This window comes from Canis lupus, chromosome X (genome assembly GCF_011100685.1).
Source record: "Canis lupus familiaris isolate Mischka breed German Shepherd chromosome X, alternate assembly UU_Cfam_GSD_1.0, whole genome shotgun sequence".
Classification (NCBI taxonomy): Eukaryota; Metazoa; Chordata; class Mammalia; order Carnivora; family Canidae; genus Canis; species Canis lupus.
In genome coordinates this window covers 52643202-52668617 of record NC_049260.1, presented here as the reverse complement: position 1 = coordinate 52668617, position 25416 = coordinate 52643202, and the positions used below count along the sequence as shown (strand labels likewise).

The 25416-nt window shown below is 40.7% G+C and overlaps 1 protein-coding gene across 5 annotated transcripts in view; it reads left to right on the top strand.

Annotated features, from left to right (window-relative positions):
* Positions 1-24787, top strand: part of OPHN1 (oligophrenin 1) — a 526295-nt gene extending 501508 nt beyond the window's left edge. For 3 of the 5 annotated variants that reach the window (XM_038587598.1, XM_038587599.1, XM_038587602.1), the window contains 4 exons: positions 10000-10165; positions 11417-11467; positions 19690-19731; positions 20801-24787. In XM_038587598.1, the coding sequence (XP_038443526.1) occupies positions 10000-10165; positions 11417-11467; positions 19690-19723 (251 nt within the window). In that variant the 3' untranslated portion in view covers positions 19724-19731; positions 20801-24787. Of the gene's footprint in view, positions 1-9999; positions 10166-11416; positions 11468-19689; positions 19772-20800 lie in introns of all 5 variants that reach the window. The other 2 variants (XM_038587600.1, XM_038587601.1) reach the window with 2 other exon arrangements.
* Positions 24788-25416: the final 629 nt, after the last annotated feature.

The following is a 25416-nucleotide window of genomic DNA, read 5'->3' as shown; positions in this document are numbered from 1 at the left end:
TAAAGAAATCATGGTATTTGACTTTCTCTGACTTATCTTGCTTACTGTCATACTGCCTTCTCTTCAGGAGCAGCACAGTGCCCTCTGGGCTCTCTCTCAGAAAGCCTACTGACTTTATTTTTTTAAGAGCAAGAGTCATATTTTATTCATTTTTACACCCTCTAGCACACCCAGAACAGTGCCGGGAGAAAAGTGGTTGTTTTTCTTTTTTATAAGTAAACTCTGCTTCCATATTTGGGTTTCTCTAGTTTCTTAAATTCAGATCATTTACACAGATTTTTCTGAAGACATCTATATGGGAAGCCATTGACTTCTTCATTTCTAGATAAATTTTATATGTAATAACATTAATGAAAATTTGGGAAAAAATGATCTATGCACAATACTACAGTATTATGTTCAATGTATGTATAACTGCCATGACAATGTACTCATCACGAAACATAAGTTGGTGAGATAGTTCTTCCTTGTCTGGAGTGTCCAGCATTATTGATCTATCATTTCAAATGCCAGCAGGTCCCTCCATCATTTTGGCAAATCAAAAAGGGTAGTATAGTTAATTTTTCAAAATATTTTTTTAAGATTTTATTTATTTATTCATGAGACACACAGAGAGCAGAGAGAAAGAGAGAGGCAGAGGGAGAAGCAGGGACTCAATTCCAGGTCTCCAGGATCAGGCCCTGGGCTGAAGGCGGCGCCAAACTGCTGAGCCACCCGGGCTGCCCAAATTTTTCAAAATATTAACCACAAGAAGTTACTATGGCCGAGTTCAAAAAGGGTGTTGCCTGTGTTCTTCTCTAGGATTTTGATGGAATCTTGTCTCACATTTAGATCTTTCATCCATTTTGAGTTTATCTTTGTGTATGGTGCAAGAGAGTGGTCTAGTTTCATTCTTCTGCATGTGGATGTCCAATTTTCCCAGCACCATTTATTGAAGAGACTGTCTTTCTTCCAATGGATAGTCTTTCCTCCTTTATCGAATATTAGTTGCCCATAAAGTTCAGGGTCCACTTCTGGATTCTCTATTCTGTTCCACTGATCTATGTGTCTGTTTTTGTGCCAGTACCACACTGTCTTGATGACCACAGCTTTGTAGTACAACCTGAAATCTGGCATTGTGATGCCCCCAGCTATGGTTTTCTTTTTTAAAATTCCCCTGGCTATTCGGGGTCTTTTCTGATTCCACACAAATCTTAAAATAATTTGTTCTAACTCTCTGAAGAAAGTCCATGGTATTTTGATAGGGATTGCATTAAATGTGTATATTGCCCTGGGTAACATTGACATTTTCACAATATTAATTCTGCCAATCCATGAGCATGGAATATTTTTCCATCTCTTTGTGTCTTCCTCAATTTCTTTCAGAAGTGTTCTATAGTTTTGAGGGTATAGATCCTTTACATCTTTGGTGAGGTTTATTCCTAGGTATCTTATGCTTTTGGGTGCAATTGTAAATGGGATTGACTCCTTAATTTCTCTTTCTTCAGTCTCATTGTTAGTGTATAGAAATGCCACTGACTTCTGGGCATTGATTTTGTATCCTGCCACGCTACCGAATTGCTGTATGAGTTCTAGCAATCTTGGGGTGGAGACTTTTGGGTTTTCTATGTAGAGTATCATGTCATCGGCGAAGAGGGAGAGTTTGACTTCTTCTTTGCCAATTTGAATGCCTTTAATGTCTTTTTGTTGTCTGATTGCTGAGGCTAGGACTTCCAGTACTATGTTGAATAGCAGTGGTGAGAGTGGACATCCCTGTCTTGTTCCTGATCTTAGGGGAAAGGCTCCCAGTGCTTCCCCATTGAGAATGATATTTGCTGTGGGCTTTTCATAGATGGCTTTTAAGATGTCGAGGAATGTTCCCTCTATCCCTACACTCTGAAGAGTTTTGATCAGGAATGGATGCTGTATTTTGTCAAATGCTTTCTCTGCATCCAATGAGAGGATCATATGGTTCTTGGTTTTTCTCTTGCTGATATGATGAATCACATTGATTGTTTTACGGGTGTTGAACCAGCCTTGTGTCCCAGGGATAAATCCTACTTGGTCATGGTGAATAATTTTCTTAATGTACTGTTGGATCCTATTGGCCAGTATCTTGTTGAGAATTTTTGCATCCATGTTCATCAGGGATATTGGTCTGTAATTCTCCTTTTTGGCGGGGTCTTTGTCTGGCTTTGGAATTAAGGTGATGCTGGCTTCATAGAACGAATTTGGAAGTACTCCATCTCTTTCTATCTTTCCAAACAGCTTTAGGAGAATAGGTATGGTTTCTTCTTTAAACGTTTGATAAAATTCCCCTGGGAAGCCATCTGGCCCTGGACTCTTGTGTCTTGGGAGGTTTTTGATGACTGCTTCAATTTCCTCCCTGGTTATTGGCCTGTTCAGGTTTTCTATTTCTTCCTGTTCCAGTTTTGGTAGTTTGTGGCTTTCCAGGAATGCGTCCATTTCTTCTAGATTGCCTAATTTATTGGCGTATAGCTGTTCATAATATGTTTTTAAAATTGTTTGTATTTCCTTGGTGTTGGTAGTGATCTCTCCTTTCTCATTCATGATTTTATTAATTTGAGTCTTCTCTCTCTTTTTAATAAGGCTGGCTAATGGTTTATCTATCTTATTAATTCTTTCAAAGAACCAACTCCTGGTTCTGTTGATCTGTTCCACAGTTCTTCTGGTCTCGATTTCGTTGAGTTCTGCTCGAATCTTTATTGACTTTTTTTTTTTTAATTTTTATTTATTTATTTATTTATGATAGTCACACAGAGAGAAAGAGAGAGAGGCAGAGACACAGGCAGAGGGAGAAGCAGGCTCCATGCACCGGGAGCCCGATGTGGGATTCGATCCCGGGTCTCCAGGATCGCGCCCTGGGCCAAAGGCAGGCGCCAAACCGCTGCGCCACCCAGGGATCCCAAGTTCTGCTCGAATCTTTATTAACTCCCTTCTTCTCTTGGGTGTAGGATCTATTTGCTGTTTTTTCTCTAGCTCCTTTATGTGTAAGGTGAGCTTTTGTATTTGAGTTCTTTCCAGTTTTTGAATGGATGCTTGTATTGCGATGTATTTCCCCCTTAGGACTGCTTTTGCTGCATCCCAAAGATTTTGAACGGTTGTATCTTCATTCTCATTAGTTTCCATGAATCTTTTTAATTCTTCCTTAATTTCCTGGTTGACCCTTTTATCTTTTAGCAGGATGGTCCTTAACCTCCATGTGTTTGAGGTCCTTCCAAACTTCTTGTTGTGATTTAGTTCTAATTTCAAGGCATTATGGTCCGAGAATATGCAGGGGACGATCCCAATCTTTTGGTATCGGTTCAGACCCGATTTGTGACCCAATATGTGGTCTATTCTGGAGAAAGTTCCATGTGCGCTTGAGAAGAATGTGTATTCAGTTGAGTTTGGATGTAAAGTTCTGTAGATATCTGTGAAATCCATCTGGTCCAGTGTATCATTTAAAGCTCTTGTTTCTTTGGAGATGTTGTGCTTAGAAGACCTATCGAGTATAGAAAGAGCTAGATTGAAGTCACCAAGTATAAGTGTATTATTATCTAAGTATTTCTTCACTTTGGTTAATAATTGATTGATATATTTGGCAGCTCCCACATTCGGAGCATATATATTGAGGATTGTTAAGTCCTCTTGTTGAATAGATCCTTTAAGTATGATATAGTGTCCCTCTTCATCTCTCACTACAGTCTTTGGGGTAAATTTTAGTTTATCTGATATAAGGATGGCTACCCCTGCTTTCTTGTGAGGACCATTCGAATGGTAAATGGTTCTCCAACCTTTTATTTTCAGGCTGTAGGTGTCCTTCTGTCTAAAATGAGTCTCTTGTAGACAGCAAATAGATGGGTCCTGCTTTTTTATCCAGTCTGAAACCCTGCGCCTTTTGATGGGGTCATTAAGCCCGTTCACATTCAGAGTTACTATTGAGAGATATGAGTTTAGTGTCATCATGATACCTATTCAGTCTTTGTTTTTGTGGACTGTTCCACTGAACTTCTTCTTAAAGGGGAATTTTAAGAGTCCCCCTTAAAATTTCTTGCAGAGCTGGTTTGGAGGTCACATATTCTTTTAGTTGCTGCCTGTCTTGGAAGCTCTTTATCTCTCCTTCCATTTTGAATGAGAGCCTTGCTGGATAAAGTATTCTTGGTTGCATGTTCTTCTCATTTAGGACCCTGAATATATCCTGCCAGCCCTTTCTGGCCTGCCAGGTCTCTGTGGAGAGGTCTGCTGTTACCCTAATACTCCTCCCCATAAAAGTCAGGGATTTCTTGTCTCTTGCTGCTTTAAGGATCTTCTCCTTATCTTTGGAATTTGCAAGCTTCACAATTAAATGTCGAGGTGTTGAACGGTTTTTATTGATTTTAGGGGGGGATCTCTCTATTTCCTGGATCTGAATGCCTGTTTCCCTTCCCAGATTAGGAAAGTTTTCAGCTAGAATTTGTTCAAATACATATTCTGGCCCTCTGGCCCTTTCGGCGCCCTCGGGAACCCCAATTAAACATAGGTTTTTCTTCCTCAGGTTGTCGTTTATTTCCCTTAATCTATCTTCATGGTCTTTTAATTGTTTGTCTCTTTTTTCCTCAGTTTCCCTCTTTGCTATCAACTTGTCTTCTATGTCACTCACTCGTTCTTCCACCTCGTTAACCCTCGTCGTTAGGACTTCTAGTTTGGATTGCATCTCATTCAATTGATTTTTAATTTCTGCCTGATTAGCTCTAAATTCTGCAGTCATGAAGTCTCTTGAGTCCTTTATACTTTTTTCTAGAGCCACCAGTAGCTGTATAATAGTGCTTCTGAATTGGCTTTCTGACATTGAATTGTAATCCAGATTTTGTAACTCTGTGGGAGAGAGGACTGTTTCTGATTCTTTCTTTTGAGGTGAGGTTTTCCTTCTAGTCATTTTGCTCAGTGCAGAGTGGCCAAAAGCAGATTGTATTGGGAAAAAGAGAAAAAGAGAGGAGAGAAAGAAGGAAAGAAAAGAGAAAGAGGGAAAAAAAAGGGAAGAAAAAGAAAAAAAAAAAACGAAAAAAAAATGAAGAAAAAGAGAAAGAAAAAGAAAGGAGAAAAAAAGGGGGTGGGGGAAGGAAACAAATCAAAAAGCAAAACCAAAAAAAAAAAAAAAAAAAAAGAACCACAGGGGAGTATCTTCTGATTCTGTGTTTTTTAAGTCCTTGGCTTCTCCTGGAAGTTGTCCGTCTAGCTGATCTTCTGGGGGAGGGGCCTGTTGTGCTGATTTTCAGGTGTTAGCAGTTGGGGGAGCTGCTGTGCCCCTGCCTGGTGCAGGGCTCAGTGGGGGTTGTTTACCCCGTGAGGCCGCAGGAGGAACAGCCCCAGTGGCGGGGCAGCTCTGGAAACCTGGATTCAGCTCCGGCAGGAACTCCGTCTGCAGGGCCTGGAGGCTCCGGGGCGGGGCCGCTGATCTGCTCAGCTGGGGCAGGAGCGTCCTCGCTGTCCTGGGCCCTCCCGGCCTCTGCCTGTCCCGGGGGAGGCGGGATCCTGGGCTGTGTCCCGGCGCCCTGTGCTCCGGAGCCTGCGCTGTTGGATTCGCGCTCCCGGGCCGCGCAGCCCCCTCCGCGGAGCCGCCGCCCGAGCCCCTCCGAGCTGCTCCTGGAACCGCGCAGCGCCCTCTGCACGGAGCCTCTTCCTCTGCCCGAGCCCCTCCGAGCTGCTCCCGGGGCCGCGCAGCCCCCTCCGCGGAGCCGCCGCCCGAGCCCCTTCAGCTGCTCCGGGTCCCTCCGGGTCCCGCCGGGTCCCGCCGTGCGCGCTGCAGCCCTTAGGGAGCTCGGCGCACTCTCCTGGGTGCGCAGTTGCTCTGTTCCTGTCCCCGGGAGCCCGAGGGCATCCTCGCCCTCCTGGGTCCTGCTCCACCTCCCCGCGAACCCCTTTCCCCCGGGAAGGTCGGTGCAGCTCCTGCGTCTCCGGGACGGGGCTCTCCTGTCCTGGGGACACTCGCCCCGGCCTCAGCCCGGCTCCTCGCGGGGCTCCTCCCCCTTGGAGGCCTTTGTTCCTTTATTTCTTTCCCCCCCCCCCCCCCCCCCCCCCCCCCCCCCCGTCTTCCTACCTTGATAGATGCGCGAACTCTTCTCACTGTAGCATTCCAGCTGGTCTCTCTTTAAATCTCAGGCCGAATTCATAGATTTTCAGGATAATTTGAAGGTTTTCTAGGTAGTTTGGTGGGGACAGGTGATTTGGGGACCCTACTCTTCCGCCATCTTGCTCCTCCCCAGTTCTGTCTCCTTGGTTTTATATTGGTTATTTGTGTCTTCTTGCTAAAGATATGTCAGTCTTAATTCTTTCAAAGGACCAATTTTCTGTATGTTTGCTTTCTACTTCAAGAATTTCTCTCTTTGTCTTTATTATTGCCTCACTTCTACTTTCGTTTTTGCCCCAGTTTTATTGGGACAGTTCTACTTCCTTTGGATTTATCTTGCTGTTTCGTTCCCCTAATTTCTTGAGATAAATGCCTAGATCATTCACTTTTAATCCCTTTTCCCTAACATATGCATTTGAGAGTATACATTTTCTCCTAAGTACTACTTTAGCTTCATTCCACAAGTTATGATATGTAAAAATTTTATCATTCTCTTTCAACTGTTTTCTAATTTCCGTGATGATTTCTCCTTTAATCCATGGGTTAAATCCATGGTAGTTCATTTTAAGTTTCTAAGCACAGGGGGATTTTCTAGTTATCTAACAAAGTTGCACTGTGGCCAGAATGTAGACTTTAATTTCACTCCCTTGAAATATTCTAAGACTTTATTCCCACTTCATGGTCAGTTAAAAAAATTATTTGCTTAAAAATACAATGTATTCGGCAGGTGTTAAAAATAGTCTCTTCAAGGACACCTCAGTCGGTTAAGCACTGGAATCTTGATTTCTGCTCAGGTCAAGATCTCAGGGTCCTGGGATGGAGGGCCACACCGTGCTCCACCCTCAGCAGGGAGTCTACTTGGGATTCTCTCTCTCTCTCTCTCTCTCTCCCTCTGCCCTCCCCTTTCACTCTCTCTCTCAAATAAACAAATCTTTAAAAGAAAAAAAAAAAAAAAAAAAAATATTAACCACAAATGCATTTTCCAATTTTTTTATAAATTTATTTTTTATTGGTGTTCAATTTGCCAACATATAGCATAACACCCAGTGCTCATCCCATCAAGTGACCCCTCAGTGCCCATCACCCAGTCACCTCCACCCCCTGCCCACCTCCCCTTCCACCACCCCTAGTTCGTTTCCCAGAGTTAGGAGTCTCTCATGTTCTGTCTCCCTCTCTGATATTTCCCACTAGTTTTCTCTCCTTTCCCCTTTATTCCCTTTCACTATTTTTTATACTCCCCAAATGAATGAGACCATATAATGTTTGTCCTTCTCCGATTGACTTATATCACACATCTTCCAGATTAAAGATAAAAGTTCATTAGGTGATTATTTGTTTGTTAATTTTTTTATTTAAATTTGATTTAATTAACATATTCTGTATTATTAGTTTCAGTGGTAGAATTTAGTGATTCATCAGTTGCTTTTAACACCTAGCGAGCATTACTTCAAGCCTGCTGACTGTTAAAATTCTAGGGTTAGGAATGTGGTGTGGGCAGGGCCCTGTGCTGGTCTTCTTGGGAAAGTGCACCATGCTGGGATTGAGGTGAGCTTGACAGAGAAAAACAGTTGCGCCAGAGCACAAGAGTGTGGGACTTGGTATAAGCAAGTTAGGCATCCAGTGTAAGGGCAGAGCTGCCCCTCTGCAGATGGCTCTGTATTTGTGCTGAGAGGTAGGGAAGGAAAATGGTGCCAACCAACTCCTTTGTCTCCAAAGAGGTGTATCCCTGAACTCTGCCTCTCAGGGAGGTGCTCCAGGAAGAGTGAATAATCTCCCCTCTGTGTGCCCCAGTTGTTCTTCAGATAACTATTTTTATGCTGTCTGCCCCTTGGTTGCTTGCCTGCCCCCTCTCTAGGAGTAGGACATCTCCCGCAGGGCTCTATCACAGCCAAGCTTGCCAGCCTTTAAAATAGCAGTCTTGGGGGATCCCTGGGTGGCTCAGCGGTTTGGCGCCTGCCTTTGGCCCAGGGTGCGATCCTGGAGTCCCTGGATCGAGTCCCACGTCGGGCTCCCTGCATGGAGCCTGCTTCTCTCTCTGCCTGTGTCTCTGCCATTCTCTCTCTCTATGCCTATCATAAATAAATAAATAAATAAATAAATAAATAAATAAATAAATAAATAAATCTTTTTAAAAAAACTTTAAAAAAAATAGCAGTCTTTAACACACATACCCCACCCCACCCCAATCCCTGGTTGCAAGAACTCATGAAAATTAGCCATTCTCATTTTCCCAGCTAATGGCTATGGGGGTGCATTCCCCCATATGCTCCTCTCTCTCTTGCCTTTCTCCCATGACCATGGCTCCCTCCCTTCTGCAGCACTCATGATCTGTTTCTCCCCCAAACGGTGTGTTCATACTTCCTACCTTCTTTGATGTGGCTTCTTCTCCACTCCCTGTAGTTGTGGAGTTTGTTCTGTCAGTCTTCATATTAATTTCTGGAGTATTTAGAATTATTTGGTAATTATCCAGCTGTGTTTGAGGGGCGAGATGAACCTGGAGTCCTCCTACCCCACCACCGCCTTGCTCCCACTGCTTGCATAGTTGCACATATGCCTACGTCCATATAATGTTAATCAGGCCATGAGTACTTTTTCTGGACTTTTTCCACTTAATATTATTTTATTTTATTTTTTAAAATATTTATTTATTTATTTATTTATCATAGACAGAGAGAGAGAGAGAGGCAGAGACACAGGAGGAGGGAGAAGCAGGCTCCACGCTGGGAGCCCGACGTGGGACTCGATCCCGGGACTCCAGGATTGTGCCCTGGGCCAAAGGCAGGCGCCAAACCGCTGAGCCACCCAGGGATCCCCCACTTAATATTATTTTAAATGCACATATTTTTTTGACCTGGCCCAAATCCTTATTAGTTCATGTGTAATATGTATTGATTAAGTACTTATAAAAATTGGTCTGCTTAGTCTTTGTAGTTGGGTCCAAATTTCTGCTATTAAAAAGCATGTTTTTGTGCCAATTGTTTTTCCTGTTTTTCAGTGGTTAATTCCCTTTGGCCTGTTCCCCAAAATGGATCCACTAGATCAACAAATATGACCTATCTCATATATATGATTTCGTATTTCATCAACATTCTTTCAGATTTCTTTATGGTTATGTAGGTAGAATAAGTCCAGTGTACAGTACTACCAGAAATGTGTAAGTGCATCATGTCATAAACTCCTGCCAAAACCATTTCATAAAGAATTATATATATTTGTTTTGTACTGACTGACCTGGAAACCAGAGACATAGAGACAGGGAGGCAAGTTAGGGGACTTCTGTAATAGTCAAGGTGTAAGTCAAAAGGGGCTGAGTTTTGGTAACTCTGAATTTAACGAATTCCAATTCATCATCAGATATTGACCAACTACGTGCCAAGCTTGTACTAAACATGTTAGTACCTAATTAATTTTTTTAAAGATTTTATTTATTTATTCAGGAGAGACACACAAAAAGAGGCAGAGACATAGGCAGAGGGAGAAGCAGGCCCCCTGCAGGGAGCCTGATGGAGGACTCTATCCCAGAACTTAGGATCACGCCCTGAGCCCAAGGCAGACGCCCAACCACTGCGCCACCCAGGCATCCTCCTAATTAAAATTTTAATATCTCTGTAGGATAATGTATTATTGGTCTTCATTATATAGATGAAATAACTAAGACAGCAAATTGATATGACATACCCTGGTTCACACACATAGAAATTCTAGAGCTGGGCTTCAAACATAGAGTTTCTGAAGGATTAAGCTGATAGAAAAATTTTAAAAAATGGAAAAGAAATTCAGAGTTGTTAGTGACCAAAAATAAGTGGGGGCTAAGGGAGGTAACCCAGATAACTCCAATATTGGGTGTCTGTTCATGAATAGTGTTCCATTTTGCTAACCATTCAACTTCTTGGTGTTGTTTTCTCCTTCAGGAGACTCTGACAGTTTCAGCAAAGCGCGACCTCCAGGAGAAAAGCCGACCATCATCCGTCCCCCAGTGAGACCTCCAGACCCTCCATGCCGGGCATCTACTCCTCAAAAGCAAGAACCAAAGCCAGATATTGTGGTTAGCAATGCAGGGGAAATCCCATCATCTGTGTAAGTAGAGTTGTTCCTCAACCTTGGCCTAAGGTTCATCTTAGACCACCAGGAGTTCTTTTAGGATCACCATAATAGTTGTGAAGGGTATACAGTGCACAACCCCAGGGTATCATTCACTTCATAGTCCAGGGAAATGTCACAGACAAGCTCTGTTTGGAGTGTTTCAGTCAGCACTAAAGGCTGAGAGATTCCACTAACACTGCTCTGATCTCTGTAAGATTACCTTCTGTTTTCATGCTTCCTTGGCTCTGGAAATTTGTCATATTTTCTTATTATTGCTACTGGATTTTAAAGAAATTTCTTTTTTTAAAAGACTTTATTTATTTATTCAAGAGAGACAGAGAGAGAGAGGCAGAGACACAGGCAGAGGGAAAAGCAGGCTCCCACAGGGAAGCCGATGTGAGGCTTGATCCCAGGACCCCGGGATCACAACCTGAGCTGAAAGCAGACGCTCAGCCACTGAGCCACCCAAGTGCCCCTAAAGAAATTTCATGGACAGATTTGTTCATTGTACTTATGCCTTCAGGCTTTTTTTTTTTTTAAATCAATGGTATGATTTTTTTTTAATCTTCCAAAATGACTCAGATTCTCCAGAGAGCCTCTTGCAGGGTAAGAATTGAGCTGATGGCCAGTAGGTTTTGCTGAGGTGGGGCTGGAAGCCAAGGAACCAGGTATAGAGTGACTAAAGTGGGGCTACAGCAGCTATCAAGAACCAGCCTTGTATGATCACAACTAGCCTGAGTGGTTTCTCTTCAGCCAGTGTTTGGGACTCCTTTCATATACTGCCTCCTAGTATTCCTTTTTCTTACATCTCTTGTTTTCCATAATTGTAAAATGGGGGAAATAAGAAAAAGCCTTTACCATGTCGATTAAGTAGCTATGTGTACTTATGAAAATGTCAAAAATTTATACATTGAAGCCAAGGATTTGTTTCACTTATTTCTCACAAGAATAGCCTGAACAAACAACATGCTTAGACCATTCTGAATCTGTGCCCTAGGCACAGCGTTGGGGGTGCTATTGCCTCGGAGTCATTTCACATTCTCATGCTCTACCGACTGAGCTAGCCGGGCACCTTCATTTCACATTCTGATACTTGAGTTTCTCAAACCCAGGTCCTTTGCAAGCTATGGTGGATCCTTCAATTGGTGGCCTGTGTGGTTTATACTTTTTGTCTTTTTCATTATCTATTGTTTCTCATATGTTTTCCAGAGCAACTCATGGAATTTGATTGGCTTCTCTTTGCAGGGTGGCTTCCAGAACCAGGTTCTTTGAAACAGCTTCCCGAAAAACAGGAAGGTAAGACACATAGGTGACAGAAGAGAAACCAAGTTATTTTTTAATAAATGGATCATGAGCATCACAGTTGCTCTCTTACATTCTTTTTCTGTTTCTCTGCAGCTCCATCTCTGTCTTTGTTCCTTCTTCTCCCCTATTTCTGTCTCTCTGTCTCTTGGTGTCTTGCCTGTTTTTGTCTCTATACATGTGTGTTTTTCTGTCTTTGTTATTCTATTTGTCTCTCTCACACTGTTTCTTTGTCTGTGTCTTTGTCATTCTCAGTCTCTGTCTCTCTTTGTGTTTTTCTACTTATATATCTGCTTTTATCATTGTCTCTCTGTCTCCTTATCTGTTTGTTTTACTCGTTTTCTGTCTCTCTCTCCCATTTTTCTTTCTTTGCCTGTCTCCATATCTGTTGTATATTTGAGTCTCTGATTCTGTTTTTCTATCTCTTCCTCTCTTCTGCTTCTCTCTCTCTCACACACACACACACATGCACACACACGTACACACACATGTACACACACATAGTACTCACATGCTAAGTAATATTGCAAAAAAATGACACTCAATGTAGATCTTATTTTTTGTTAGTTTACTTATTTAGACTCTATTATATTCTAAAAGGGAAGCTGATAGGAATATAAAGAATGCAACATTCTTAACATAAACAGCCTTAGAATAAGCATAGGTAAACATTTAAGTGGCGTAACATAAATCGCTGGGGAAAAACTGAGGGAATAAAAAACCAAACAGATTCTTGCCTTCCACTCTAGATCCACTAAAACAGAATCTCCAAGAGTGGGACCTGGGAATCTATTTTTTTGTTGTTGTTTTATTTACTTACTCCCTCCCTCCCTCCTTCCCTCCCTTTCTTCCTTCTAAATAGTTTGTTTTTAAAACTTCTAAGACATTGGTACAAATTATCCAAAGCTTAGCATTTGGTACTCTTTAGACTAGAATACCTAAAATATGGTAGTTTAACCTCTAGGGACTTTTTTGTGAGTTTGTTCCATGTTGCTTTTTACGGAGTTCGAAATTGTGTTTCCTGATGAGTAATAAGAGTATAACTCTTATAGGTGGTCAGGTAAAAGAACAATGTGCTTTTACCAGCAGTGGAGCTAGGGTAAAAGACATCATTTAGTCAAAACTGTGAGACTTAACTCACCCGGACATGACCCTGCACAACAAGTCATCCTAGTTCTGTTTGGCAGTCAGCCATTAGAACAGGCCCAATTCTCCTTAGACAATAATTTACTATTTATTCGACCATGACAGATAAAATGAGTCAAGCTCCCAGATTTCTCTTAACAATACAATAATGTGTTTGCTTAGGATGTTTTTAAAACAGGCTTAGTCAAATGTCCCTCTTGAGAAAAAATAATGAGAGAAAGACAAGAGAGACTCTTTAAGACTCTTAATATAGTACCCACCTGTGAGCAGGGTCACTTCCTATGTCCTAGTGATCCTTCCTCCCTCCCTAGATTAAGCCAAATGAGAAATAAGTTCCAAGGAAATGGAATGAACTAGAACTAACAGAGTGGACTAGGTATATCTAAAGGAAACCTTTTTTAGAGGAAGTGATATCTAAGTTGGGGCTTAAAAATAAGTAGAAATACACCAAAAACATGAGGAGTTTATTTGTAGCCTGAGGCAGGGAACCAAGGTATTGAGAGAGAATATATAAGAGGAATGAACAAAGTCCAATAGAATTTTTAAGGCAGGCTGACTTATAATAGGGAAACTATAGCCAAAATAATGTTGAGAGTATGGAAAGATTGGCAATTGCTGTCTTAGTTTTGTCAGCTACTCCTCAGGGAATTCTTGGACCAACTCACAAAATAAGGGGGCTGTAGCCAAACCAGGCACTTCAGGCTAGAGCACCACTCTACTTATCCTATGTTCAGGTCTCTGAAACCTACATTTAATCTTTTATTTATTTTATTTATTTATTTTTTATTGGAGTTCAATTTGCCAACATATAGCATAGCACCCAGTGCTTATCCCGCCAAGTGCGCCCCTCAGTGCCCATCACCCAGTCACCCCGACCCCCTGCCCACTTCCCCTTCCACTACCCCTACCTAGATTTAATCTTATTCCTTATCCCCAGATTCCGTCTTGGTAGGAATGTGGGCAAGACTGAATTGGATACACCTGTCCTCCAGTGTATCATGAGACATAAAGCCATACAGCTTCCTCCCACTTAGTATCCACATAGAAAAAAACGCTACTTCTGTCTAGGCTCCCACCTTATAACCACCACTTACATTGATACGTCTACATGCTGGCTACTGGTCAAGATTCTCAGACTTGCCACATCAGTACCATCTATAGACATTGTTAACAGGCTCTTCTCTCATCTCTGATAAAAATAATAATCTGTTTAACTTTTGTTCTGCTCCTTTTTACTTCCCATTTGTACCCAACTGCAGCCTGACATTTGAATTACTTCACATCCTCATTCTTCTCTCTTCCATAACCAATAAAAATTTAAAACCTAAATGAAAATAAGAAATGGTCCATCAAGAAGAGAAGGGAGGGGAGGATGGTTCAGTAAGGAAGAACAGCTGATACAAGACAGGTTCAGTAAGTGATTAGTGTTCCACTTTGGCTACAATGTCAGAGTGAAAAGAGGAAAGCTTACCTGGAGGTGAAGCTGGAAAGACAGATTGTGGCCAGATTGTAAAGACCTTATATGACATACTAAGGAACTTGGTCTTTATACTATAGTACATGGAGAATCATGGAACTTTTAAACACGATAGTGCAAATTCTGGGATGACTCAGTTGTAAAACAACAACAACAACAACAAAACATTCTCTTAGTAATGAGGAAGATAGATGGGAGAGTAAAGGCTAGAAACAGAGAAACCAATTAGGAGACTAATCATCATGGCAACTGTTAATTAGGCCCTAACTTACAGCATTGCCAGTAAAATGGAATAGAAGGACAGATTTGAAATAGATACAATGAAACCTGGCCGACTTTTCTTTTTTTTTTTATTTTATTTATTTATGATAGTCACATAGAGAGAGAGAGAGAGGCAGAGACATAGGCAGAGGGAGAAACACGCTCCATGCACCAGGAGCCTGACGTGGGATTTGATCCCGGGTCTCCAGGATCGCGCCCTGGGCCAAAGGCAGGCGCCAAACCGCTGCGCCACCCAGGGATCCCCTGGCCGACTTTTCAAACATGAAGCATTAGATGGGCACCTGGGTGGCTCAGTTGGTTAAGTATCTGCCTTTGGCTCAGGTCATGATCTCAAGGTCCTGGGATTGAGCCCCACATTGGGCTCCCTGCTCAGTTGGGAGTCTGCATCTCCCTCTCCCTCTGCCCCCTCCCCACCACATGTGCTCTCTCTCTATCTCATATATATATATATATATATATATATATATATATATATAAACACGGAGCATTGGAGAAGGATTAAGAGGTAAAAAAGTCTAATGTGGAAAATTAAGTGAATGATAACAATAATTAATCATGGAAGAACAGATTTTGTGGGAAAGTTACTCTCCTCAATTTTGGACACAGTGTTTTTTTTTTTTTTAAGATTTTATTTATTTATTCATAGAGACACACAGAGAGAGAGAGAGGCAGAGATACAGGCAGAGGGAGAAGCAGGCTCCACGCAGAGAGCCTGACGTGGGACTCGATCCAAGGTCTCCAGGATCACGCCCTGGGCTGCAGGCAGCGCTAAACCGCTGCACCACCGGGGCTGCCCGGACACAGTGTTTTTGAAGACCCTGTGGGATATCCATATAGAAATGCCCGGTAGAAGTTGAGAGGAAGATGATGGTGGAGCAGGAGGACCTTAGGCTTGCCTCAGCCAATGAACATCCAATTAGATAACTAAAAACCATACTAAATGCCCCAGAAATAGACATGAAGACTGTTAGAACACACTCCACAAATAAAGGGAGAGAATAGGCCACATTGAAGAAGGTAGGAAATGTGGAGTGGGGGCTTATGGAGAAATGGATCATGGGTGCTGTGAAGGGGAGGGGGCTGTGGTCACAGAATCAGGCAAGAGAGAGACTAGCACACAAGGGAATGCACAAGGAGAACATTTTGCCAAAGTCATTGGCTTGGAAAATGAGAGAGGTTGAATTTCTTGAGTTCTTACACGTACAAGGGCTTAAAGCCTGGAGTTTGTCTGGGATAGAGACTTGGAGACACTGTGCTGCTCCTGGAAAGAAGACAGGCAAATAAGAGGGACAGACAGCATGAAACAAGTGATCTGAAGAACACCTGCAGAACACAGAGGGAAGACTGTTTAGTCTTCTCAGAGTGTGTCTCTGAGAGACAGTGTTCATGGAGATGCCTCTCCAGGAACAAAGGAGCTGGCTGATGCCATTTCGTCCCTATCCCTCACCATAAACACAAAGCCACCTAAAGGAAGCCAAGAAACAAAGTCTAAAAAAAAAAAAAAAAAAAAGAAAAAGAAACAAAGAAACAAAGCCTAAACCCAGAAGGAGGAAGGAAATAATAAAGCCTAAAGCAGAAATAAATGATGCTGAACCTAAAAAATACCCCAAAAAACAGATCAATGAAAGCAGGAGCTGATTCTTTGAAAAAATTAAGAAAATTGATAAACCTCTAGCCAGACTTACCAAAAAGAAAAAAGACCTAAATACATAAAATCACAAATGAGAAAGGAGAAATAACAACCAATGCCACGGAAATACAATTAGAATATTATGAAAATCTATACGCCCCCAAATTAGACAAACTGGAAAAAACATATAAATTCCTAGAAACCTATAAATGACCAAAACTGAAACAGGAAGAAATAGAACTTCCACAGACGGATAACCAGCAAACAAATTGAATCAGTAATCAAAACTCTCCCAGCACACAAAGTCCAGGGCCAGATGGCTTCACAGGGGAATTCTTCAAACATTTAAAGAACAGTTAATACCTATTCTTCCCGAACTATTCCAAAAAATAGAAATGGAAGGAAACCTTGTAAATTCATTCTATGAGGCCAGTATTACCCTAATACCAAAAGCAGATAACGACTCCATTAAAAAAGAGAACAAGAGTCCAATATCCCCAATGAACATGGATGCAAAAATTCTCAATAAAATACTAGCAAGCCAAATCCAACAGTACAGTAAGAGAATCATTCACCACCATAGGCTGGGATTTGTTCCTGGGCTGCAGGGGTGGTTCAGTATTTGCCAATCAATCTACATGATATATCACACTAATAAAAGAAAGGATGAAAACCATATTATCCTTTCAATAGATGCAGAAAAAGTCATGTGACAATGTACAACATCCATTCATGATAAAAACCCTCAACAACGCAGGGTTAGAGGGACTCTCTAACATACCTCAACATAATAAAGGCCATATATGAAAAGCCCATAGCTAATATCATCATGTATGGGGAAAACCTGTGAACTTTTCCTCTATGGTCAAAAACAAGACAGGGATGTCCACTCTTGCCACTGTTATGTAACAGCACTGGAAGGCAGAGCCATAGGAAGCATACAATAAAAGGCATCCAAACTGGCAAGGAAGAAGCAAAACTTTCCCTCTTTGTGGATGACATGACACTCTAATACAGAAAACTCAAAAGGCTCCACCAAAAAAATTGCTAGAATTGATACATGAATTCAGTGAGGATGCAGGCAACAAAATCAATGCACAGAAATCTGTTGCATTTCTATACATCTACAATGAAGCAGCTGAAAGAAAATCAAGGAATCAATCCCATTTAAAATTGCACCCAAACCTGTTATATACTTAGGAATAAACCTAACCAAAGAGGAAAAAGATCTGTGCTCTGAAAACTAAAAAATAGCGATGAAAGAAATTGAAGATGACACAAAGAACTGGCAAACGTTCCATGCTTGTGGATTGAAAGAACAAATATTGTGAAAAATCTATATTACCCAAAGCAATCTACACACTTAATGCAATCCCTATCAAAATAACAACAGCATTTTTCACAGAGCGAGAATAAACAATCCCGAAATTTGTATTAAACCTCAGAAGACCCCAAATAACCAAAGCAATCTTGAAAAAGGAAACCAAAGCTGGTGGCATCACAATTCTGGACTTCATGTTATATTACAAATCTGCAGTGATGAAGATAGTATGGTACTGGCACAAAAATAGACACATAGCTCAATGGAATAGAATAGAAACCCCAGAAATGAACCCACAACTGTATGGTCAATTAATCTTTGACAAAGCAGGAAAGGATATTCAATATGAAAAAGACAGTCTCCTCAACAATAGGTGTTGGGAAAACTGGACAGCAACATGCAAAAGAATGAAACCAGACCACTTTCTTACACCAAACACAAAAACAAATTCAAAATGGATAAAAGACCTAAATATGAGACAGGAAACCATTAAAATTCTAGAGGAGACTACAAGCAGCAACCCCTTTGACATCAGCCATAGTAACTTACTAGAAATGTCTCCTGAGGCAAGGGAAACAAAGGCAAATATGAATTTTGGGACTTCATCAAGATAAAAAGCTCTGCACGGTGAAGGAAACAATCAACAAAACTAAAAGCAACCTACAGAATGGGAGAAGATACTGGCAAAAAAGGACATACCCAATTAAGGGTTAGCATCCAACGTATATAAAGAACCTCTAAAATTCAACACGAAAAACAAATAATCCAGTTTAAAAATGGGCAGAAGACATGAATAGTCATTTTTTTTCCAAAGGAGGCATCCAGATGGCCAATAGACACTTGAAAAGATGCTCAATATCACTCATCATCAGGGAAATGGAAACCAAAACTACAATGAGATATCCTCTCACATATGTCAAAATGGCTAAAATAACAACATAAAAAAACAACAGTTGTTGTTGAAGATGTGGAGAAAGGGGAACACTGTTGGTGGGAATGCAAACTGGGTGCAGACACGCTGGAAAACAATATGGAGGTTCCTTAAAAAGGTAAAAATAGAAACTTGCTATGATCCAGCAAATACCAGTACTAGGTGTTTACTGAAAGGATATGAAAATGCTGATTCAAAGGAATTAGCCTGAAAGGATTACCCAAACTTTGCACCCTCATGTTTATAGCAGCATTATCTACAATAGCCAAAATATGGAAACAGCCTGTGTTTGACTGATGAATGGATAAAGAAGAGGTGGTATATATAATAAATATAATAATATAATATAATATTAGTATAATTATATAATAGCTATATATATCCATAAAGGATATATAAATATATTTTATGTAAAAGTTATATATTTATAATTAAGTAGAATTTATAAAACAAAACAAATAAGCAAAGGAAAAAAATGGAGAGACAAACCAAGAAACACGCTTTTAGTTATAGAAAACAAACACATATGTACCAGAAGAGAGGGGGGTGAGGGATGGGGTAAATATGTGGTTGACATATGGAGGGCACTTGTTAACAGTATGTTAACAGTATGTTATCTAAGTAGAATTTAAACAAAACTTAATAAAAAAGGAAATGTCTAGTAGGTAACTGCAACTTGTAATAATAGTTGCAGTTAAACCCACAGAGATTTAAGTGTAGAACTGTTGATTACAGCCACTGTGCAACTTCATGAGGCATTTACATTTACCACAACATGAATAGTGGCCCTTTGGTGGGTTCTCAGTTTTTGGTGGTGATTTAAACCATGAATGGGAATAAGATATCTCAGGAAGTATGTGTAAATAGACTTAGGAAAGAAGTGAAAAACAGTAGTACACAAATAGCCCTAGCCAGCTAATTTCTGGGATGTTCTGGCAACACTAGGGCTTCATTCTTTAGGATTGTCCCTTCCCTCCAGCTCTTCCCAGACAAGGCTAACTTAGTATTACTAAATCAAGAGGTTGAAGAAAGCTGGTTTGGTCTTCTAGACAAAGGATGATTGATGTTTTGCATGGTATTTGCCCTTCCACCTTGCCTTTCCTCCCTATCAGAGATAATCACAGAATATAGTCTTTGGGCCAGTTTCTCTGGGCTCCACTACCCTCCCATAGTCTAACACTCAAAGGATTGTTTGGACACCTGAGAGACGTCTTTGTATCTCAGTTACTGGGCTTTCTAAATCTGCCAGAGAGGCAGCCCAACTAATAAGCATAGATCTAGATATTTTGAAACACTTGGATGGAATCACTTCCCATTTTTCAAGTGGACTCTTTGGCACTGGCCTGAAAGGGTCACCAAACCTTTGCTTTGCCTTTCCAGTTCTGATTTCTAGAATCTTAGTGAAATATTTTTCCTCCTTTACCCACAGTTCTCAAGGCAGACTTCCTGGAGATGAGAGTTGAGGCCTCTGGTATGTAGTCTCCACTCCTGATTACAGAATCTTATTACATGTAAGCCTTCTTTATGGGATCTGAGCTTTTGAGGATTAAAATATCTTGTAGGTCCAGGGGTAGCCTATAATTATGTGACCCTTAAACTTACTGCCTTCCAATTCTGAGGTTCCCTATTTTTTTAAGTCTCCCTCCTCTTTTCTTTCTTTTTCCCCCAACTAAATTACAGTGTAGTTTTACAAGTTGCCTTTGGATAAAGTTCATTCAGAATCCTAGACTGTGACATTTGTGGCAAGTACATTTTGTTCTCTTAGCCTCAATTTCCCAATCTGTAAAACTAAAAGTTTGGAACCTTCTAATTCTGACATCCTTTGGGTCTATAAGAAAATTGGTAACTTCTCTTTTGGTGTTATAACAAGTACCATGAGTCTACTTCAGTATCATGTAGGGACTTCACACCTGCAGACCAAATCACTATTCAAGTCTTACCCCTGAACCTTTATCCTTAGTCCTTTATATTTGTTTAATGCAAAGTACTTTCACTTCCGTTATTTCATTTGTTCCATTTCAAATGCCAGATTAAGGAGGATAATATGTATTTTAACTTAGCATATAAAGGAACTGAGGTTCAGAAGAGATGTTAACTTGCTAAGGTCACAGGAGCCACAGAGATCACGGAATTTTTTTTTCTCTACCTAGGAGTTCTAATTGTTTGGCTATCAGATTGCTGGCATGACATGGACCAATATAAATGTAAATGAGATTGGTATCTGAAGAAGAGCTTTCCATTTGTTTCCTAGCCTTCCTTTTCTTCTTATCACTGCCAGTCCTCAGAGTTCCATAGGTCTTTTGGGGGCTTAGAGTTGAGGTCAAATGCACAGTTTCTAGCCCTGATTATAGCACAATCTTAGGCCTGTTTCATGGAATCTGAGTTGTTGTAAGGGCCTTTTCCTAGCTAGCCTCTATTACTCAGAAGATTAGCTACCAATTATATGATTAGCTACCTACCAAGAAAGGCCTTACTGCTCAGTGGCTGTTAAGTACTTGACTAGTTCTAGCTAATTACCTACTCTCTTCTTTTCTTTTCAGGTTTTAAAATCCTTGGCCTCAGGCGACCCTTCACAGGTTCTGGAAGGGTCTTCAAACTTTTCTGTGCTGAGACATTTTGTGCTGAAGAGAGCAGCTCCTTCCTGGCCCTGCACCTTCAGGCTCTAGGATGCTATAAAATAAGGGGCACATGTCTTAGACACAGGTTTATTTCTCTTATGTATTCTGTCTTCATTTCCTCAGAAGGTCTATCTTGAGCTCCTATATGATTGTGAATGTCTGAACTTCCTCAAGCCAGACTGCAGAAACCAAGCTATCTACTGACCTGAGTTGAAGAAAGGAGCTTAGTTTTCAACTGTATTCTGAATTTCCTGTCTCCTCAAAAGACCATCAACTCTGAAAGATTTGAGACTAAAGACTGATCTCAGAGATCTTACTTACCCTGAAGTAAAAACTACTTGAATTGGGACCATTGCTTGCCTTGGAAGTAGAAGAGTAGGAATGTTTGCCAAACATTGGAGAATCTTAACATGTCTCTTACTGAGGATAATGACTCTGGTACCAGGTTGGAGCTCTGGCACTGCAGTATTGCCAAGAACCTGTCTGCTCCTATTGGGCCAGACATCATGGGTGATGCCAATCACAACTTCTTCATGTGAACTCAGGAAAGCGGCCTTTTTATTTTTGCATACAACCATGTATGACAAATCTGCAAAGAATATTTTGCATGTTGAAGCCTAGGTCTGTTTGAATTATTTTTCCTTCTATTTTGTTTCCTGACAGCTTCATTTCTAAGCAATCAAGATAGAAACAAAAGCTGAAAACAGTTCTTTTAAAAAGGCAGACTGCATTTGTCCTGTAGAAGTTCCATTTTTGGGTCAAATACTGGGAAAATTGTTAAGATGGATTGAGGCCAGACACCTGGCACTGTTGCTTTATGTTTGCCTTCTGGAGATAAACTCTTTTAAATTCTTTGAGAAGCAACTCTTAACCCAGTGTCTGTGGATTCAGAAACTCCATGAAGCTTCTGAAATGGTATGCAGAATTCCATGACACTGTGCCTTTTCTGGGGAGGTGGTCCATAACATTCAACTGAATTTCAAATGGGCCTGTGACCCAATAAAGGTTAAGAACCACAGCACTTAAGATAAAAGACTCTTTAGAACCCATAAAGTATTTGATTGGAAGGGCCTTCCAAACTTACTTAGCCTAACTTCCTAGTTTATTATTGGATAAACTGAGGCAGAGCAAGGTATCAGCCATGTCTCAAAAAGTTCCTAGGTCCCTAGGCTCTTATACAAGTTTCTTTCCATTATATAACACTTATCTAACAAGGGGCCTTATGATTGATGGCTTTAGTGGTCATCATTTTGAATGTTTGGCTTTTACCCTTATTTTTGAGCTCCACATATTTGTCATCAAGTGGAAAATTTTCAGATATAAGCTGGTGTTCCATTTGCAATCTCAGTCTAAAGCACAACTGGTATAGTTATTCAGAAATCTAAGTAGGTATTTCTGATTCTTATTTGTTGGTGGGAAGCTGCTGGAGAAAGTGTCACTGCTTGTGTTTCCATGCAGGTGCTTGGGCCATAACCTGTCTTTAGGGTCTGTGTCATTATAGTGTAGCCCCATATAAGAAAAAGAACTTTCCTACTTGGATCCTTCTAGCAAGACCTTGACTATGGACCTGACAGAGCAGCATAGACATGCGAAAAGAAAGGAGAGGGAGATGGAGGAAGGGGAAGGGAGAGAGAATGCAGATATGCCCAAACCAACTCTGAGATGCCTTTGAAACAGTATTACTGAAGGGTGATAGCCACTCTCAAGACTGAACTCAACATGATTCATTGGTGAATTAGTATCATGTAGGCTAACACACTGAGAGCCTTTATGGAAGTAATTGAGTGGAAACTTGATGCTATTTCCAATAAAGACATGCCCAGGTGGCAACATAGAACTCTCTCAGTTCTACCCAGTATCAAAGGCCAAGTTAATCAGAACCAGGAACAAGAGAGCCAAGTGACCACCATTCTACTCGACCACCACCCCTAAAAGGAAATTGCTGTGAGACTGCCAGCCTCACCCAGAAAGTGTTTCTTGAGCACTGTTCTTAGGGCTGTGGCCTCTCTGCTTGCTCTGCCCCATTAGATAACTAACTAAAGCAAGTGGATGTGTAGATTTTGGCCACAGAAGCAGTGGCCAATGGGACTTCAGTACATTTGAAGATGGTAGAAACATCATTTCACTCCTGTTTTCTTGGTGGTGGGGGGGAGGGTACCACAATCACCACTACAAATATTGAAAGATTATTGAGAACTAGAGAAAGCCACTGCAGTCCAGTTAAATAGGTGTCCCAGAAATGTGACCATGAGATTGCTATGTGTTTTCCAGGCCATATATCAAAAGCCTGGCCTAGAAAGTTGGGACCACCTAACTGGCTGAGACTAGGAAGCAGTAGCTGGATAGCTCTGCCCCTGCCCTGGGGTATACCCAAAGAATGCCCCAAGATGAAATTTAGTGCCCTCCCTCCACTACTTTGCACTCTAATTTAAAGAGCAGAAGCTTCTATGGTGAGGCACATTGTCATGGAATGAGACTGACTTGTCCCAGGCTTGATGGATGGAATAGTCATTTAGAAGAGGCTATGAGAATGAGGTGAACTATAGGTGAACTATTGAAGAGTGCAACTATAGGAAATTACCTTGACCAGCAGGTTAGAGAAACTGGCAATGGATGAATTGTAAACCTTGAACTGACAGTGGTAACACTTACTAAGCACGTATTAAGTTCTAAGTGCTTCATATACATAATCTTTGTCATTACATCAATCATGCAGGTAGATGCTATTCCTTCATTTTACAGATAAAAGAACTATGGCCCAGGAGGCTAAAGTAACTGGCTCAAGGTCATACATAAAGTAAATAACAGGACTGTGATTAGAATCTAGGCCTCTCTGACTCTATCCCATGCTGTTTTCCCTTAGTAACACAGAGGGTACATTACTGGAACTGGATGACTCTGACTTTTTCTAATAAAATATTAAAAAGCAAACATTTGAAGGGAAATAGAGGTTGCAGGTCTAGTTTAGAGAGGAACAAAAACTGGACTGGAAGAAATTTCTGAGTTAAGCTTTCTCCTCACCTATATACCCATTTGGTAATGTTTTAAAAAGAATCCTTCAGTTTTACCTTGTGAAATGAAGAGTTTATTTTTTTAGCAGTTACTAGGTCTTTGGCTTAGCTATTTTTCAAAGAAAAAAAGATCCTCATATGTGTCTATGTACATTACCAAGGTTGTAGTATGTGTATTTTCAGTCCAAGAAACTGAAGGCGTCCACACATACCGTTTGAGAAGGGAAAAAAGGTATTGGTACCTCTTTGGTACTTAATGCTTGGGGTCAAATCCTTACAAGGTTTTCTGTGGTGATAACAAAAGTTAGAGATGATTTAGAATAAGAAATATTATTGAAGTTTTTGCTTTAAAAAAGGTGGAGAGGTTGTCTAGCCACAGGGTGGGAGTATAAAACTCAGCATCCAACTTCAGTAACAAAACAGCACCACATAGAAATACTTTAGTATTTCTAAAATAACTGGTTTTCAAAGGGAAGTATCCATCCCTTTTCTAGATGTTCCTTGATTATGTAATAATTAGAATAAAGTAGTAGAGGAAAGTGTATCTCTGTTACCAGAAAAAAAATGTTTTCAAAAGAATGTTTCAAAAAAAATGTTTTCAAAAGAATGATACTAGTTTTAATGTAGCTGCAAGCAAATGGCCTTGACACACTGCAAGCCCAAAACCCTTCAGGAACATTTAAAAGATACAAACAAGATAGAAGCAAACAAGATACCTTGAAGGGGTGTTTTTGATGAAGAAAAGCCTTCATTTTCATAGGGAAATAAAGCACTTGATACCAAGGACATTAACAGAAGCTAGAAAGACTGCCTATGTGAAATACATATGTGACATCAGACAAAGATATCCTGGGGCCCATTCGTGTGACTTTCAATAAAATATGCAGACTGTCCAGTATTGATGGCCTCCATCTGCACTTTTTTAAAGTTATATTTAAATTCAAGTTAGTTAATATATAGTGTATTATAAGTTTCCAGGGTAGAATTTAGTGATTCATCAGTTGCATATATCCAGCTGCAGTTTTTTTTTTTCATGGAAACAATCTTTGAGCATATTAGACATGATGATGCAGCTGCCATGCACTGCTCATGTCATATTTTTCAATTCTAAGGAAACTCAAGCACAGAATCTTTTTATAACCAGGATTCTCCATCTGCAGTCTACTTTGCATAAACCCTTGTCATTCTCTCAGGCCTCACAACATCACTGCATGATTGGTAAGAGCCCCATTTTACAGATTTAGAAAGTTAAGTTTCAGGGAAATGAGAAATGGCTTTGCTCAAGATCATACAGTGAAGGATTGATAAAAATCTGGGACTGGGAGCTACAGAGGCCTTACTGTTTCTAATACTTCATACTACCCCTTAGTAGTAAAGGAATCCTGATGGTACATAGAGAAGACACTTGGAAATGAGACTGATGGAAACAATATCTACAAGTCTTACTACTCCAAATGTGGTCCATCCCCCTCAGTATCATCATTACCTGGGAGCTTGTTAGAAGCAGATTCTTGAGCACCACCACAG